Below are 19,148 nucleotides of genomic sequence, written 5' to 3'. Positions count from 1 at the left end.
TTGTCCTTTAAATGGCAAAAGCAAGAAGGGCGCGTAGAAAATCTGGCTTTTTAAAGCAGCAAACTGATGCCTGCCAAACGTGATTGAAAAGCCACACAGTACAAGTGCTGACTGCAGTGGGTTCGGTGATCCCAGGCAGCTGAAACCATCTGCTGGTGAGGCACTCAGCCAGAAGAGACGCTATAGAAAACCAATACGGGCGTTAAAACTAGAGGGGTTTTAGAGATGAGAAAAACAGCCAACCTGCTTAGATATGATGACTTCAGTGCCTCATCAGAAGTGCTTTGGTTGACCTGGTCTTTCCACCAACCAGGGGCAGAATGTGTTAAATTACCATGCCACAGAGAAACCTTTTCTGAGGTGAGTAAGGGCTTGGACCCTACTGATGAGAATAAAGTGCCTGAAACACCAGCTCTTCTTTTTATAAAGTGCCACTGAAAGAATTCATTTAAAATGTATTTTGTATTTCATAGCAGATTTTTCTCAGAAAACTAGTAGCAACATCTAAATCCTTTTTATAAAGCCCCCAACCCTGACATTAAAACACTTCCCTTCTCCAGGTCCTCCAAAAAAAAGAAAGAAAGAAAAAGATATAGATGTCCTCTACCTAGGAAAGTCTATTGCCTGTCTGATTTCCTGATGCTGGATTAAGATTTGGAATCCTGCATCTTTACATGAGCCCCTATAAACAGTGAAACCCCACTATGGTCTGAATCTCAGTTTCACCTCATTTTCCTCCTCTGTGTCTTTACCTGACCTCCCTAAGAGGTAAAATCCCTCTCATTGCTCCATAAGGCTATTCTTCTTTGCCCTTTTCAAAAGTAGAATTTTAGACTTGCTATAAGCAGCTCTTTGCAGGAAACCACCCTCATGAGGAAACCCCTTTCCCTGTCACTTCAGCAAAGCTATGTTGTAACTAACCTTAAACCAGGAACCCCCATGCTCTTCTCATCTCCAGCCCAAGCACACTTTTCAAATCTTTTGATCACACAATACCTTGCCTAACCTGTTGGTTCTTTCTGTAGATCAAAAAAGTAGAAATGAAGAATAAGTAATTAACAGATGACCAGATCTCTTCCCCAGCTTTCCCTTTAGTAATTCTATGAACAAACTGTGTGAACAAGATAACATGTAAAGAAAGATCACAAGAAGTCCACAAGCCTGCAAACGGGGGGTGGGGGGGGCGGCGATGGCAATGGCTCTGACTCCCATCTCAATGATCAACTGAGATTACTCCCTTTTTTCCCTTTAAAAACTGTCACATCTGGACTGAATCTTCAGAGTCAATCTCAGGACATGAGTCCACCTTCTCCCCAGATTGCCGGCTTTTCTGATTAAAGCATCTTTCGTTTCTACCAACAACTGCCTCTCAGTTATTGACTTTCGAGCGGCAAGCAGCCAGACTTCAGTTTGGTAACATTGTTTTCAGGATTTATTTTTATTAATTTCTGTCTCCTCTTCCAAATAGTAAGTTCTGTGAAGACAAGGCTGTGCCTTTTTGGCTAACCATTATATTCCAAATCCTGACACTGTGCCTGGCACATAATGGAGACTAAACCAATATTTACTGAGGGAATGAATGACTGAAGGAATAAATGAGAAAAGCAGGGATAATAATAGCACTTATTTTATAGAGTAATTCTAAGGATTAAATGAGACATGTGTGCAAGTCATTGATACAATGCCTGGCATGTAAGTTTGTGATAAATGTAGGCGGTTGTTGTTTAAATAATAATAACTTGATGCTGTTATTCTGGAACAGAGACCAGTTGCAATCTAGTGAAGTATAATGGGAGTCCTACTTTCTTCTCAGCTGAAAAGGAAGCTACTGCAGAGATTCTGATATCCCCAAGCTGCTGGTTCAAAATGCCCAAACAGGTGAGGAAGGGGGCAAACACATTGACAATTTATACCAAAATCAGGAACAGGAAGGCCCTGGGACTTCCCTGGTGGTCCAGCGGGTAAGACTCCACATTCCCAATGCAGGGGGCCCAGGTTCAATCCCTGGTCGGGGAACTAGATCCCACATGCATGCCGCGACTAAGCGTCCGCATGCCGCAACTAAGAAGTTCACATGCTGCAACCAAGAAGTCCGCATGCTGCAACTAAGAGCCCACATGCCTCAGAGAAGATCCCGCATGCCGCAACTAAGACCTGGTGCGGCCAAAATAAATAAATAAATAAATAATATTTTAAAAAATACTTTCAAAAAACAAAAAGGAACAAGAAGGCCCAAGATAGTAGGGATGGTAGCAGTAATGGAGGAGACTGGGTTCAGGCAATGGCTAAGAAGGTTGACCATCTGGAGGAACACCTATAGACGACCTTGAGAGGATGTGGCAGCTCAGGACCACATCAGTGACCTCCAGCCCAACAGCCCAAGGTCAACCAGACGCTACAGGATATTTAGAAAGGGCAGGCAGCAGCTCCTCAATATCAGTGCATCTTGCAGTAACACCCAGCTTAACACCAAATCAGGCAGAACTAAGAGGGGAGATTGACAAGGAAGAAATTTTAGTCTCTTGATTCAAGAACTTTCTGAAGGACTTGCTCTCAAACTTACGTGTGCATTAGAATAAGCAAGAAGGCTGGAGGCGGCTTCACAGACCCTGAATCTATGAAGTCAGTAGTCTTGAAACGGATACCTTTTTCTTATGACTTAACAAGATCCTCAGATGCTCTGGACACAGACCAAATTTAACAGTCACCTTATTAAGTACTCCCAGAAGCTGTTAAGTGCCTAATTATCCAATGCAAGGATCTTCTAAACTGGAATATTTTCACTGTGTCTAAAAAAAAAACTATGCTGTTCATTGAACTTGCACACTCTTATGAGGTTTTGAGTTAAGTGCACAAAACTAAAGGTTAAATATGAACCTGGAATAATTACTTAACAGAAAAATGACCAACAAAAAGAAATAATCTATTTTGGAGTATTAAACATGATTCGTTAAAGTTTTTAGAAATTAGCCCTGAGTTTTATTAAACTTTTATATTCAAACTTGTTATAAATACAAGGAAAACTTGTAAATAATTTGGGCATGTTGAGAAATGCTTAAATATAATTAGCAGTATTTCTAGTTCGTAATCTGAAGTGTAATGCGTAACTGAAATCTTTGTTAAACATAACTCCTTATAGTGATATAGTTTGATAACTATATAGAGTTATATTGAATATAATTAAATATATAAACAACCATATATATTTAATTAAATCTTCCAATCTATTTTTTTAAGGAGAAGGAGAAAAAGGAGGGACTTAGATACCAACCTTGTGCACACATTCAAATTCAAGTGATTGACATCATCTTTATCATCTTTTACAGCAATGTCTAAATCAAAGGCTTCTTGATCTTGGATAGATCTTTGGATTATGGAAGATCTGGAATCTTTCACATTATAGATAACAGTAAGCTGTAAGAAATAACAAATAAGCATAAATAATAAGTTACTAGCAATAAATTGCCTTCATTATGTATCCTAAATATTAGGTAATGATTCTCTTTGGGATAAACCCAACTAGATTGGTAATCTTCAACCTAAAAAAAAATTAGTTTTACTAGCTAACGAAGTATCATTAACAAATATAATTATAAAAGTTTATAAACAATGATGTTTAAAATTGAGAAAATTGTTAGGAAATATTGCAAGTATCATAGACCCTCGTGGACAATATTCATGTGTATTTTTTTTTTCAAATAATGTAAAACATTCCCTTGAGGGAAAAAGTTAAACTATTGCCAAGTTTCCTGAAAGCATCCACTAATTTCTAAGCTCTGCTGCCCAACTGGAGTTATTTTTCACAAACTGGAACTATCAGTAAGATACATCAAAATGTTTTCACCCAAGAGCCTTGGTGGAACAAAAACCTATTCAACTGCTAAGGTTTCTTTTTCGATCACACGATGTTTTTCAAAGAGGATGAAATAAATGATGGATTTCAAGTCAACTGGGTCTTTTTCAGCATATACTCTGTGCCCACCACCAATGTGAATGGCGCTGTGGGGACCCTGAGGAGGCGTAAGGACCAGTGTTTTCCTCAAAGGGACCCTAAGATCAGAAGTTTGGGAATGTCCTCTAAATTTCCTAGGCCTGCCTCATGTCAAGTTGAATAGGGATCTATTTAAATTCTTTACCCCTTCTGCTTTTTTTGATACTAAGGTTCATAAACCTTACTATTACTACGTAATATTGTATTTTCTTTTGCTAATACTTAAATCTCACACACACACACACACACACACACACATGCCACTCTGACCTAAACGTGTAGTACCCACTGTGGATTTACCTACTTTAAAAAAAAATCCTCTCTCTAAGCCTTCATCTTTCAAACCTAAGAGTTCCAACTTTTTATTCTGCCACACCTACATCATATAATCCTTCCTCCCCTTGATCATTCTGGAATATCTCAGTCTGGACATTCTCCAACTTTTTCTTAAACTACAATTAAAAGTGTAGAGTGTTCTTGGAGCAGTTGAAGAATGGTTCCATCAATTGGAGAGATAGTCTCCGTGATTTTCATTACCCCCTTTCCCGTGGCACGCATTTTCCTTTAGAGACCGATCTCATCACAGAACAAACACGACTACTAGATTTGTCCCCTGGGTCATAATTAATATTCATCTATAATTAAGTGTTAGCATTTATATTTGGTCCACAATAGAGCTCAACTGCTCACTCAGAGAACGTCAAGAAATCTTGCAGTTTATTCCCAACAGCTTTGTTTTTTATCATTTACTGCAAACCTGAGAGTTTTCCTTGCCCTCCTTTATCCAGAGCATTTACAAAAACATCAACTAAAGGAAATGTCAATACCTATTTCTGGGTGACCAGCTTTTTTGCAATTTTTTTCTCCATTACAAGAAGTACCTATTGGTCCCTACGTTTCATTTTCTGCATGTTGATGCAACATAGGACTGGTGAACATTCTGACCACTAGGTACCATATTTACTGCTGTGTCCTTCAAATCTCAAGTAAAAATCATCTGACTTCAGTAATTTATCTACATTTGGTTTATCAAGAATAATTTCCAACCAATTTGGTGGTTTAAGTACATAAAATTTTTCAATCGTATCTAAAATATCTTATGTATTTACTTTTGGATTTACTCTTCACATGAAAAGACAGCTTGGGAGTGAGAATTTTCACATGGTCTTTGTTAGTAAAGACCAATACAAAGGGACTTCCCTGGAGGTCCAGTAGTTAAGACTTCACCTTCCAATGTAGGGGGGTGCGGGTTCGATCCCTGGTTGGGGAGTTAAGATCCCACATGCCTCATGGTCAAAAAACCAAAACATAAAACAGAAGCAATATTGTAACAAATTCAACAAAGACTTTAAAAAAAAAGAAAAAGACCAATACAAATTATTCACTCTTTTCTCTTTCTGTCCTTTTCATTGAATACTGTTCTTTTTAACTGTGATTTTTCCTTGATTTTAAAAAACATTTACTGTGTTTTGAGTATCATACAAAATAATCTTCACATTATTTCTAAGTTTCCAAATTATACCTGACCATGTGCCCTTCACATTGTGCCTTAGAAAGTACATCTGTTCTCTCAACTAGAATAGTTGTTCTGGTTTTTGAAAAAGTACTTTTTCTCTATAATAGCCTTTTTTTTAACTTTCTCAGTAAATCTTTCAGGGTTTGTTTGGTTTTTTTTTTCTAACCAAGCACATAATCTTTTTTAGTACTATCACATATTATTTTGCATCCCAATAACACGGTTTTAGGTCCCCATGATTTTCATGTATTATTAAGCATAATAACTTCCATTCAGTATTTTACATACTACTTCCATTTTATTGTATCCCAATTATACCATAAAGGGTAGATTTCTTTAGATTTTCTTCCTAGAGCAGAGCACTGAACATATCATGCTCTAATAGTTTTATTTACTATAATATAAAATTTTACAGCAAAGGGACACATTTCCTATCTTCAAGTCAATTACTTATAATACCATGTTGACCTTTATATTGTTAAATGAATATTAAGAAATGGTAAGTAAAATGCTATATGGTTATCAAGTCACAGTAGAAACTCTACCCAACATTACAATTTCTAAGCTGTATTTTTACAAAAAAAGGTCGGAGTTCCCAACAATTCACATAAATCATATTGGAGGAATTTAATCCTTACTTCAAAAAGCATATAATACTCAAGAAATATTATCAAACTATAGATTATCAAACTATATAGTTGCTGTCTACTCACTAGCTAGTAACACCTCTAACACTTTTTGTTAAAGATAGTGATTTATCTTGCCTAAGTCATAGAAATAAACCATTAAGCATTTTATATCATCTAAGTTAAGGATTTAGCAGTGCCCCAAACCAAAGAATTAGTATAACAAGTCCTATTTAACAAAACAAAAATAAACATTATGACATACCTGACAAATAGCAAATCCAAAACCGTTTGCAGAAATATTAACTGCAGTTGGTTGTACCACAGCAAGCTGAATAAAGGTGGGAAAAGGTGAATAAGGTTAATTGTCCATATCTAGGTCCTTCCAACCAGCACAAGAGACCACTGTTATCCCTCACTGGGAGTGTAAGCTGTGTGCGCTGTAAAGTTCTAAGAACTTTACACGCCTCACATGTCAAAAGTTATGGGTCAACCAGATAAGGGGGGTGAAGGCAGAGGAAGTGCACATTAGTGCTGTGGACAGGTCTGCCCTTCTGTAGGGGCTGAAGCATGAAAGACAAGAAATGAAAGTCATCCCTCCCTCCTCAAGCCTCCCTCAGCCTCTAAGTCCTTGGCCTTCCTGAGAACACAGTGGCACACCATCACTGACTGGGACCAACACTACTCCTTCTTTTTCCTTTGCCATCACCCCTCTCCCTCAGGTTCTAGCCTTAAAGTAACCGCTTTCACCCATTACCCTCAACTTCCTACAAGGTTAACCAAGGGAATAAAGTTAGGGTCTAGCATAGTCCTTTATTCCATTTTAAAGAAAGAGTTCTACTACTGGTTCTATCAATTCACCTAAGAGGACATGTGGTGCAGCCTAAAGGGACATGGTCTTCGAAATCATGGGTTCAAATCCTAGCTCTACTGTTACTAGCACCATGATCTTGGGAGAGTTAGCTAAACTCTCTTAGCCTCAGTTTTATAATATGTACAGTGGGGATAAAGGTACTTGGTCTGAGAAGTAAATGCAATTTCACATGTAAAGAAATCTGGCACAGGGTCTGCAAAGAATAGGAGCTCCACGGGTATTCATTCCTCTCCCAGTAAGACAGGCCCCATGTTTTCTCCTTTTCCAAATCTGTCCAAAGTTCTCAAGCCCTCCTCCCTTCCCCAGCTCGGCAAATTCAACCAAGGGAGGGTACTCCTTCCCGCCAGCACAGAGCTCTGGGAACAAGTCTGTGTTGAAGTCAACAGAAAGGAAATAAAGCAGTACTCCAGCAGAAGGAATCATCTACACAGACATTCAGAGAGCCACCCCCTTGTCCACACCTCAGCCGTCTGGAGGAGAAAGCGGTTCTGCGTGCTAATCACAAACTTCACAGGACTCAGTGAACCGGACCCCACCACGGTCACTTGGATATTTGTCTCTTCTATGTTCATTAGGGCTGCAAACTCAGACAGGGCCTTCAAGGCCACAATGGTGTCCTGTTGGGAAAAGAAAAAGATGTGTGCACATAAGGCTATATTAAGGCCACCAAAGAGTGAATTTCAGTCATGTTTAGGATGCCACTGCACACTCGTCCACCTTCCTTGGGAGTGGAACTCTCCTCGATTCACCTTTGAATCTGCTTGACCTGGAGTCCAGGGAAGACTCAGAAAACATCCGCTGACTAGAACTGAGCTCCATTTGTACCGGGTACCAGAGATGACAAATGGCTAGTGAGACAGGGAACTAATTTATCCCATATGGGTATCAGATACGATGTTTACATCAAAGATGAGAAAAAATTAAAATTAGTAACTTAAACCTTTGATTTAAGTTACTAAACTTTTTAACTGCTATGTAATTTTATGAAGTCATGAAATAAAGCAACCACATATAGCAAAAAATCTATATATATATATTTAATTTTATAAATAGTTTTACATATATATATAATTATTTTTATAAAGAAATGTAAAGCGATCATCACTCACCTGGGTAGATGCAAAACCTCCCAAGCTATTTCTCTGCCTGCTTAGCCACCTCATAATCGGGATTCCCTCAGAAATCTGATGCTGCAGAAAGTGTGAGAGCAGTGCATAGGCCGCAACTTCAATATCCAGGGAGCTTGGTTGCCAGGATTCAGAAAGTCTGGACACTGATGACACCCAGAATTGCATGCCTCCTGCGGGAGAAAAGTAGTAATGGTCTGGCCAAATACAGAAAAATAACACTTGATACCATTAAACATTCCTACACTGGTCCAAGTTCTCCTTGACTAGCATAAAAGTATACAGATTTCTATACATGTGTATATTGATGCCAAGCAAATATACGTATGTTCACACACACACACACACAAACGTGTACTTACATGTCACTTCTTAAACTATTAAAACTTATAAAATTTCATCCTTGTCCTATTACTTATATTTGAGGACATTTTGATAAAAATATTTACCCAAGAGAAATTCCATATGTTTGGCTCAAGACCAAAAAGCTATAAATTATTTTTTTTAAAAACCATACTCTATTCCAGACCATCCCAAAATATATTAGGACACATTGGAAAGAACCCTGTTCTGGGAATCTGCCATTAACCAGCCCTAACGGGAAATACTCCTTTTTTCATTATCTGAAATTTGGTGTTATAAGTTCAAAATCCAAGACTCCAAGAAAAAATGAGGGACCCTGGCCAGCTCAACAACCTTCCTAGAGATATTCCTGCTAGCCCCCAGATGAACATCCTACGTGGTACCCCCTCCCCACTCTCTCAGATATTACTATTTAGATGATGACTACATTTCAGTGGAATGTGAAATAACTACCACTTAGCCAAGCAGAGAAGCAGAAATGTCAAGGACTACTTCAGCTTCGATGCAGTAATCGTCAAGTCCCCAGCACTGCAACAGGTAATAAGGATGTAGTCTAACTTACTGCTAATAATAACACACTATTTTTTACAGTCTCAGAAGTCTCTAAGCACTTTCCATAATTACCCCTTCTTGAATTAACAGAGCTTTAAATAAACTGACATGACCTAAAATGTTTCTGCCCACCCAGCCCCTCTGCCACACAGAGGCCATTTGGAAAGCAGTAACACCTGTACTTTTCGTCCTGTTGTAGCCCATAAGCAGTGCCCATTCCAAAACTGTTAAAAAATCATACAGCTCACCAACAGCATTTTTTGACATTTGCATTTCTGTTAGCATTTTTTTTTTAAGTTTTTTCCCTTTTTTTCTAAATTTTTATTTATTTATTTATGGCTGTGTTGGGTCTTCGTTTCTGTGCGAGGGCTTTCTCTAGTTGTGGCAAGCGGGGGCCACTCTTCATCGCGGTGCGCGGGCCTCTCACTGTCGCGGCCTCTCTTGTTGCGGAGCACAGGCTCCAGACGCGCAGGCTCAGTAGTTGTGGCTCACGGGCCTAGTTGCTCCGCGGCATGTGGGATCCTCCCAGACCAGGGCTCGAACCCGTGTCCCCTGCACTGGCAGGCAGACTCCCAACCACTGCGCCACCAGGGAAGCCCTCTGTTAGCATTTTAATTCACATTTTCGAACACCTGCGACGTGGTAAGCCCTGCACATTATCTCATTTAATCCTCACAGCAACCCTAAAGCAGGTGTTACTCCCATTTTACAGACATGGAAACTGAAGCTCCTAAAGGTAAGTAACAGAACCAGAATTTGAGCCCAAGTCTCTCCAAAAACCAAGGCCTTAATGATCACTCAAGGCCACCAAACCAGAAATGGCATCAGACGATTCAAAGGGTAACTGACACATGGCAGAACATATCTAAAAGAAGGAAAAACCCAAGGCCCCAAAGTTCTCTAGAAAACTCTTGGGGAGAGTAGCAGCAGGATGGCCATGTCAACCCTTCCTGATCTTACTTGCATCTCATTTTCATCCCATTCAGAAGATATAAATGTAATCAACGTCATACCTGGTGTACAAACCTGTCTCACATCATTTACACATTTCATTATGCAGAACAGGTCGCACACATTACCTTCTTGCTCTGCTCTCCAAGTCAGCATATTCAAAGCGTCCTTGGCTTTAGGGCTTCTCACAGATGACAGTGCATAAGTTACAAGAGCCAGGGTGTAATTGTCTGAAATTCCTCTATCGAATTCAGACTCCAAAAAGTTGATAGACTCCTGCACATCAATATTAGGCTGGAAAGAAAAAAATATATATTTTACTATTCAAAATAACCTGTCACCAACATATTTAAGTAAAAAGTATTTTCAAACATTCATCAAAAAGAATTTCAGTGTCTATTAAGCACCTGACTTTGTCCTAGGCAATGGGAATCACCCCTGATCACTGACATTTAATGATCTGCCATGTTTTTTAAAAATAACATTGCTTTTCAGGTTCTACAAGCAAATAGGCACCATTCCGTAGAGGGAATAAAAACTAAGAAGTGGAGCTTTTGCTCGTGTTTCTCCCATTGACTATCACGAACTAAGATGAGGGCATAAGATATAGCCTGAGAAAGATACTTCTCTTATATGACCTCAGGTGTTGAAGCTCTAAATTGAGGGGAAAGTTTATATTCTCAGCTTTTGGAATGTGGCCACAAATGCAAAGCAAAAGAGTACTCAAATTCGAGACTTCAAATGTGATGGAATATTGCAAAATCCTTTAAGTTTCCAGACATGTATTTGACCCATCAAGACCCACCTTCCTTGTGATTTTCCACCCATTATTTATTAAAGATTAAATACCTGATACTTTTTATATCCCAGGAGAGAAGTCACAATATAAGCCGTAAGGGTTACTGGACTTTTATTGCCACCTTGAAGCTCGCTGTGGATCACTCTTCCTGGCTCCCAAAATTCACCATTGGATTTTTGATGTCCTTTGAGCCAAGTATATGTTCTGTGTAACACATTCTGATCAATATCTATGTAAGGATCAGCTTCAAGGAAACATCTTAAAACAAAAGCTGACAACCTTGGTGAAAAGGGGGGAAAAATTACATAAAATACACTTTATACAGTCCTCCAAATTACACTGAGCAAGAAAACACCAACAATAACAACCCTTTTCCCCCATCAGAAGATTCACCAAAGGGCCAATCACTGAAGAAAGAACAAAAGGAAGAAAGACGACAAAGAGACAACAAAGTGAACAACCCAGCTGGGCCAGTGGGCACGGTTTCCCCTTGCAGGTGGCTGGGAAATTCCAGGTCAACTCACAAAAGAGCAGAGTTGGTAAAGAACTTGGAAATCATCTAATCCCGCCTCTTGATTTTAAAGGTTGAGAATTCGAAACTCAGAGAGAGTTAAATAAACTGTCCAAGGTTATTCACCTTTGGACTGTTCCGGGTATTTACCAAGGAAGATCTCATCACACACTTAGCTCAACCTTAAAGCAGTGGATGAAGTATGTTTAGTTCACAATCAAACTGTTGTGCTTTTGAGTAGAAGAAATGGATATTTTCTCTCCTATAGGACAGGAATCAGCAAATTACAGCCTGTAGGCCAAACCTGTCTGTGCCAAACACAGCCCACGGTCTGTTTGTATGTGCCTCTCCCCACTGCACAGCCCCCAACCTCCACCTAAGAACAGTTTTTAAACGCAGAAAGATAGTGAGGGTGGGGACTTCCCTGGTGGCGCAGTGGTTAAGAATCTCCTTGCCAATGAAAGGGACATGGGTTCGATCCCTGGCCCAGGAAGATCCCACATGCCGCAGAGCAACTAAGCCCGTGCGCCACAACTACTGAGCCTGTGCTCTAGAGCCCGTGAGCCACAACTACTGAGCCCGTGTGCCACAACAACTGAAGCCCGCACGCCTAGAGCCCGTGCTCCGCAACAAGAGAAGCCACCGCAATGAGAAGCCCGAGCACCGCAACCAAGAGTAGCCCCAGCTCGCCACAACTAGAGAAAGCCTGCGTGCAGCAACGAAGACCCAGTGCAGCCAAAAATAAATAAATATATTTATTTTTTAAAAAAAAAGAAAGAAAGAAAGCGAGGGTGGAGGGAAAAAGGAAAAATATGCAACAGAGGCTCTATGGGGCCTGCAATGCCTAGCATATTTACTATCTGACCCTTTAAAGAAAAAGTATGTCAATGTCTGCTACAGAACACTAAATACTGAGGTGAAAAGAACATCAAGCAATAAAACACTGAAATCTTTCTATTTATGGATCTACATCTTGACTCGTGCCAAAAGAAAATCTGAAGCAGATCTGTTTCATCCTATAAAAGATTTAGTGTGGCAAACATTACTAATATTCAATACGATGCAGTTCTCTTTCACTTTGGGTATGCAGAAGAATTCACTTCCTTGCCCGCTTGAAGTTAGGCATGGCCATGGGGCCAGCTCCGGTCATGGTAAAGTGATAAGAAATCTTATACCGGGCTGAAGCTTCTAACTGCCACTGCTGCATACTCCAGCCTTCTGTCCCCAGGCTGCAGCAAGCCTAGAGGCTCAGGGTGAGTTGGTCGCTGAAACAAAGACTGCAGAGCCCCCTGCTGAGACACAGTGGAAACGCAGCATGAGCACAACCTTTGTTAATAAACCACTGAGATTTACAGGGTTGTTACCACGGCACACCTTATCTAACCCTACTGATACAATTAGCCAATCTTTTTCTGAGTGAAAAATGAACTTGAAGATAGTACAAGGAGAGAGTAATCATCCAAAATCAGCCATATGGAGATTTCATCCTGGAGGAAACTCTGGAGCTTCATTACTTAACCTCATCACTGTTTTTTCACAAAAAATAACCTTAAAGAAACTACATTGACTGTACTAATACAAAATTAGTGTTGACTGTGTCCGATTAAAAAAAGAACTATGTCACAATACTCCGTATTTCTAACCAATTTTTCTTACCAGCTGCGCCATCATCATATTTTATTGCTGCTTTTCCCACCAAAAAAGAGGGGGATTTATGACTTATCTTTTCTAAATAAAAACGTCTGATGTACTAGTGTTTTAAAACCATATTTTAAAAGGAGAATCTCTTTTAAAGCCAGGCTATGGAAAAAGCAGCCTCCAAGCTGATACAGAGACACATCTGTCAATTTCATGGCCATCGTGACCTAGTGAGAGCCCATTCGGTGACATGGATTTGTTCCATTAGCAGAAACACTTACCAAGTGCTCCCAGATGGGTCATTATTCCCAAAGGCACTGAAAGAGCCATCTTCTCTCCGATAGAGAAGTTCTCTCTGGTAACCTGAAGACACCAAAATAGACAGATAATCAATGTAATCAAGTTGCAATGAATGGAAGTTTCTAATCATGACTTCATATTGAGGAAACATGGGCAGAGAATGGGAAAGAAGACATGAAATCAACTCATGTTGAATATTTTCTATATTACGTGCTGTGGGAGATTAAGAACATCAGGACTTTTCAAGTAGAATGCATAAAATAAGAACCGTGATAGCCCCAAACTGGAATAAAGTCAGAAGAATACCATCACACAGACAACAATTCTATCCATTCAAAAGCAAGTAAATTAAAAAGCGGAGTATTTAACTCTGTAGTGTTAACTACAATGGTTTCAATGCTTAGTCATCTAAAATTGTTTGCTACCTAAGAAAAATACTAGCTACAGTATCATAATTAAAGTTTAAAGCTAAAATGAGAAGTAAAAATACTTTCTATTCTTAGACCACCAGCAGAAGGGAGAAAATTGCTAAATAATCTAAGACAGTAGCTCTAGAATTTTTTGGTCATGACCAACTGAGGTAAACCCCCAAACTGACTGGTCTGCCCAAACGTCAACTCCAAGTTCTCACTAAATAAAAAGAACATGGTGGTGGTAATGAAGTCTCAGTATAGAACTAAATTGGGGAGGGCTTATGGCTCATAGATCTGCTTTAATAAAAGCAGATGTTTCATATTTGCAAATAAATGGTTGCAAATAGAGGCAGATGTTTCATATTTGCAGAGCAATGCATGCAGGTCTCAAAGTCCAGTGACTGAGAAATCATAGGCCAAACACTGAAAGAGTCACCAGACAAGCCCAACAAATCAACTTGCTAAAAATGATATTAGCCATAATTTATCATTAAAAAGTAAGCATAAGCAGGAACCAAAAACATTTCCAACTCAAGGCTTTATCAGTGATTCTCTGATAACCAAGAATTCTTCCTGAAAACTACAGGATTCTACTATAGGAGGGGAGGGCACATAGAATGAACCCAGCAGCATGGTCATGTAGTGCCTGGCAACCATAATCACTGGTAAAATGTTGAATTCCATCCCCAATAAACTCTAGTAACAAAAAAATTTTACTTTATGAATACCACATTTTAGAAGCATCAGTAACTGTAATTAATTATTCACATTTGACTAACAAAGTATGAGCATTAGTCATTTAAAATTCATTAATTTGCTCTTGCCAGGTCCCAAACTTTTCTCATTGAGCCTTTCCACAAGAAACCCCAGCCAGATCTGAGTATCTGATTTAAGCTACAGTAAGACAAAATGCATAAAAGACAAGACACTGTTTCACGGTGATCTGTAAGACCTATGGTAAAAGAGGTGTAAACAGCATTTAAGTGATGAGAGAATTTTCTTAATTTGAAGAAGGGAGCGTTAGGTTATACTCTTTATGTTTTAAACTGAAATATTACAGCATGGTAACTAACCAGCCAACTTTTATCCAACTGTGACTAGGTGTCAGGAACTGGTCAAAGCCATTTTCAGGTATTAACTCAGGTAATTCCACAACTCTATGATGTAGAGGCTATTATTATCCACTTTTTAGAGATGAAGAGACCTGAACTTAGAATATATCATGTGCAAGGTCACACAGCTCATACGTACTGAAGTTAGGCACTAGCCAAGGTCCATCTGTCTCCAAAGCTGCTGCTTCCTACTAATTCATAGAGCTCTTTCAATGATTAATATATGAAAAGTCCTTCGCACAGTACCTTTTACATTCTCTCAGTAAACAACAGATATCGCTCTGTAACATAGGTGTAGAAAAAGACTTTCTAACCACCAAATTTTTAAGAAAAAATAACTGACTACAAAAAAATTGTCTCAAACTTTTCCAAGGCAAAACACTATAAGCAAAGTTGAAAAACAGATGACAAATTAAAGGAAAATATTTGCAACATATAAGATGGATAAATGGCTAATCTTCCTAATATTAATACTGTATAAGTCTATGTATATGTTTTTATATATTAATACTATATATCTTTACATATAGATTATATAAAGAATTTTTTTAATTTAGAGGAAAAGATAAAAACTCCTATAGAGAAAAAATGGACAAAAGACGAGTACAGACATTTCACAAAAAACAAGGAGAGAAAGACAGACCTTAAGACAGGAAAAAATGTTCAACTTCATAATAGGTGAAATGCAAATTAAAACTACATATTGAGATACCATTTCTTACCCATCACTTTAGCAAATATTCAAAAGCTTGACCATTCATCCTGTTGGGGAGACTGTAAGGAAACCAGTACTCATCCATTGCTAGAGGGAATTCCAAATGGTACAACTCCTGTGCAGTAGAATGTCTATACCTTTTGACCCAGTAATCCTACTTCTAAGGATATATCTGAAGATATACCTCCAACAACACAAAAATATATATGCAGAAGACTATTGATTGAAGCATTATTTGTAATTGCAAAAACATTGGAAACTACCTAAATGCCACCAAATTGGAGACAGGTTGAATAAACTGTGGTACATGTGTACAATGGCATACTATGCAGCTGTGGAAAAGAATGAGGACTCTCTCTGAGCTGATGAAGAGCCATTTCCTGAATATACTGTTAAGTGAAAAAGGCAAAGTCTAAAATAGCACACATAGTGTACTACCTTTTGTGTAAGAAAAAGAGAAAATAAAAAAAACATATGTTAATTTCTGCTAAGGGAGAAAAAGAAAGAGAGAGAGAGAGAAGCTAAACAAGAAAGTAACACAGAACGTTACCCCCAGAGGGTAGGGAGAAAGGATCCGAGAGGGAAAGATACCCCTTTGCATACACCCTTTAGAATAAGTTTGACTTTTGGAAGCATGTTAATGTTTTACATATTCAAAAAGTAAAATAAACAAGAATGGAAAAAAATTAAATGACAGGCACTATTAACATAACCTTAGTTCACTCTAACATGTTTTAGTTAACCTTGAAAAAAACGCAACATATAATCTCTTCCTTTGTCAGAGTTGGTCAAGGATCACAGAGAAGCAGAGTAATTTTCTAATGTTCACAAAGGAAGTGAGCAAAAGAGGCCAAGACATTCTCCCTCAATTTCCAATTCAGGAGTAAATCTACCAGGTAGCAGAGTTTACCTGTGAACTCGATCTGACAGAGGAGGAAGGGAAGGGAAAGGAAGGGAAGGGAAGGGAAGGGAAGGGAAGGGAAGGGAAGGGAAGGGAAGGGAAGGGGAGGGGAGGGGAGGGGAGGGGAGGGGAGGGGAGGGGAGGGGAGGGAAGGGAAGGGAAGGGAAGGGAAGGGAAGGGAAGGGAAGGGAAGGGGAGCTCCAGGTCCCTCCATCACTAGAGGAGGTGCATCTGTGGGAAGATGGACCAACCTCCGGTGAGGACCAAGTGCCTCCAAGGCCCTGAATCACATCAACAATGGCAGTTCCAAGTATGAGTTATTGTAAAACCTTCAGAGAGATGAGCTCATGGAGATGAGATCAGTGTTTATGGAAATTACCCCTCAGGTGGCTGTCCTCCAAGAGTTGCCATTAATGTCAACAATTAGCACAGTTCTTCCACCAGGAGGAGCGAGCCCAGAGGAGGAGGAGGACTTGCAGACACAGTCTCCAGGTATGGAGTGCATTTCCGGAGCTGGTTTAGATGAAACTGAAAATCCAAACCTCCAGCTCTGCTCCCTGGGCAAAACAGGAGGGAACCCAAACCAAGTCGGTCTCCTGTGAGGCGTCCTTCCTTGTCTTAAGCCAGACATGCATCATTAGAGAACCCTCGGCTGTGTGCCCTCCAAGTCACGCAGTTCCATAAGAGAAGCAGACAGCTAGCTCAGCTATCAGGTTTACTGTTAGTGCAATAATTCAGTGTTCCAGGGTAATCACCTAAATTGGAGACTTCATCATGATAGATGAGATAGGCAAAAACATGGTTTTCTCCAAAAGTTTATGAGGAAATTAGAGTACAGCCTTCAAGTTCATAGTCTTATGAATAGCTCCTGAGTTACAAAGTAACAGCATAATCAGAATTAACAGACACTTCTAAAATTTAAAATAATGATTCATGAAATGTTGTTTATAAAGGGTCAGACAAGATACATGCTTAGTGGGTCATGAATTTTCTTTGAAGTAGCCAGGAATGGAAAATATTTACAATTTATCATAATAAAGAGGCAAGTACCACTCATAGAAACACATAGAAAAGTAATGTTCTAAACATAATTTGACTTAGTTTACCACAAGTGTCAAAATTGCATACAAATAAATGAAGTAAAATTGGCTGCTTGTGGCTGTATCAGTCACTCTCTCTGGTTAAAAGCTGATAAAAATATTCTCTGTATTAAAAGAAGAGTATTTGTTATCAACTTCCTTACTCTCTCTGACATGAAATGGAAAGTGAGAACTTCACCAATGTTTTCTTTTTTAGCATCTTCACTACTGCCTCTAGCCATTCTTGTGATGGCCAAATGCAGCATCAGAATTCTGAAACCTACTTTTTTCCTGTTTTTATTCCAATAGAGAAAATATAATGTGTTTTCAACTAAGTTTGATCTGAGTCTTACTTGAAAAACTGAGCCACATGCACTGCAGTTTAAATGTTTGAGAAAAACAAGTGGTTTAACTCTCCAATTAACAGGTCTGGGATTTTCTAGTCCTTATCAAAAACAGTTTCCATGTTATGGTTCTATTTTTCTTTTTGACAGTGAAAGACACTTCATTCAATGATGTAGCTATTGTTTTGACCAAAAAACACAATAAGTTAGGTTACTGGGCTCCTGGGCCAAGCATGATTTAAGGAAAACCATGTGCTGTTCATAACTGACATTTAAGTAATATAAATCATGACTTGTGCCAAAGCCACTTTAATTCCTTAAAAAATAAAAACAATTACAGTATATTTGAAGAAAAAAAAAAACTTTGACAAATGTAATAGCAAAAGAAAAAACAGAGTCTCTGAAATGAGACACTGATTTCATAATGAAAATCATTACACCGAGAAGTTTTTGTCCACTACTTTGAAATATAATTTAGTTCAGCATGTGAAAAGATACATTTTGAGGAGCTCATCGGACTGATTCCCATCAGCCATTTCACCAGCTCAGAAGGTAACATGTTGAAACCTCAGGTCACATTTCCTAGCTCATAAAAACGTGCCAGAGCCAGGGAGAAGCTTTGGTGTTTAGAAACAACCGTGTATCGTGGAAACACCGGAGAGATCTTCTAGACCCGATCTCCACGTTAGGACGATCACCCTAAAGCCCAAAGAAGTGAATATTGATACGACTGCATTCACCCATTCTGCACCTACTGAGGGGCCCATATGGTGATCCCATGGAGAAGGGATTCAACACAATCCCCTCTGTCAGGGCGCTTACCTTCTTGTGCAGGAGACAGATAACCGAAAAACAAGAACATTTTAAATAATGTTAAGCGTGATGAAGAATATACAGTGGAATAATTTAGGTGAGAGCTGCTGAAAGGTCAGGGAAGGCCACTTTGAGGAAAACACCACCTGGATGATGAGAAGGAACCAGCCCTGGGAAGATCTGGGGGAAGAGCATCCAGAAGGCAGGACAGGTGGAAAGGCCCTCAGCGCCATGGAGCTGAGAGCATGCCAGACGCAGGCTGACAGAGCCCTGAGGGGGCAGCTTCAGGTGAGGTGAAAGATGGGGCCTGGCATTCACTCAGGGCTTTGCAGGCCCAGGCGAGGAACCCACTGGAGAATTTAAGGAAGTGACGTGATTTTGACATTATCAAAAGATCCTTTTGATCATAAAATATGCAGAGACTATATTGAAGGAGGGTGAGTATATTGGCAAAGGGTCTATGTAGGAAGCTGCTGGAGTAGCCAGGTCAGCAATGGCATGTCAGAGTAGATCAATCAGCCTG

General features: G+C 39.3%; 1 protein-coding gene across 1 annotated transcript in view; it reads right to left on the bottom strand.

Annotated features, from left to right (window-relative positions):
• CD109 (CD109 molecule) overlaps nt 1-19,148 on the bottom strand; it is a 128,007-nt gene that overhangs the window by 5,441 nt on the left and 103,418 nt on the right. Inside the window, exons 24-30 of the mRNA XM_068551617.1 lie at nt 13,230-13,311; nt 10,850-11,078; nt 10,129-10,294; nt 8,117-8,307; nt 7,469-7,624; nt 6,399-6,464; nt 3,272-3,414 (exon numbers count right to left, since the gene is read on the bottom strand). Coding sequence (XP_068407718.1) covers nt 3,272-3,414; nt 6,399-6,464; nt 7,469-7,624; nt 8,117-8,307; nt 10,129-10,294; nt 10,850-11,078; nt 13,230-13,311 — 1,033 coding nt within the window. The remainder of the gene's footprint in view (nt 1-3,271; nt 3,415-6,398; nt 6,465-7,468; nt 7,625-8,116; nt 8,308-10,128; nt 10,295-10,849; nt 11,079-13,229; nt 13,312-19,148) is intronic.

Source organism: Eschrichtius robustus, chromosome 9 (assembly GCF_028021215.1).
Source record: "Eschrichtius robustus isolate mEscRob2 chromosome 9, mEscRob2.pri, whole genome shotgun sequence".
Classification (NCBI taxonomy): Eukaryota; Metazoa; Chordata; class Mammalia; order Artiodactyla; family Eschrichtiidae; genus Eschrichtius; species Eschrichtius robustus.
Note: the sequence above shows the minus strand (reverse complement) of the source record. Positions and strands in the feature narration are given on the sequence as shown.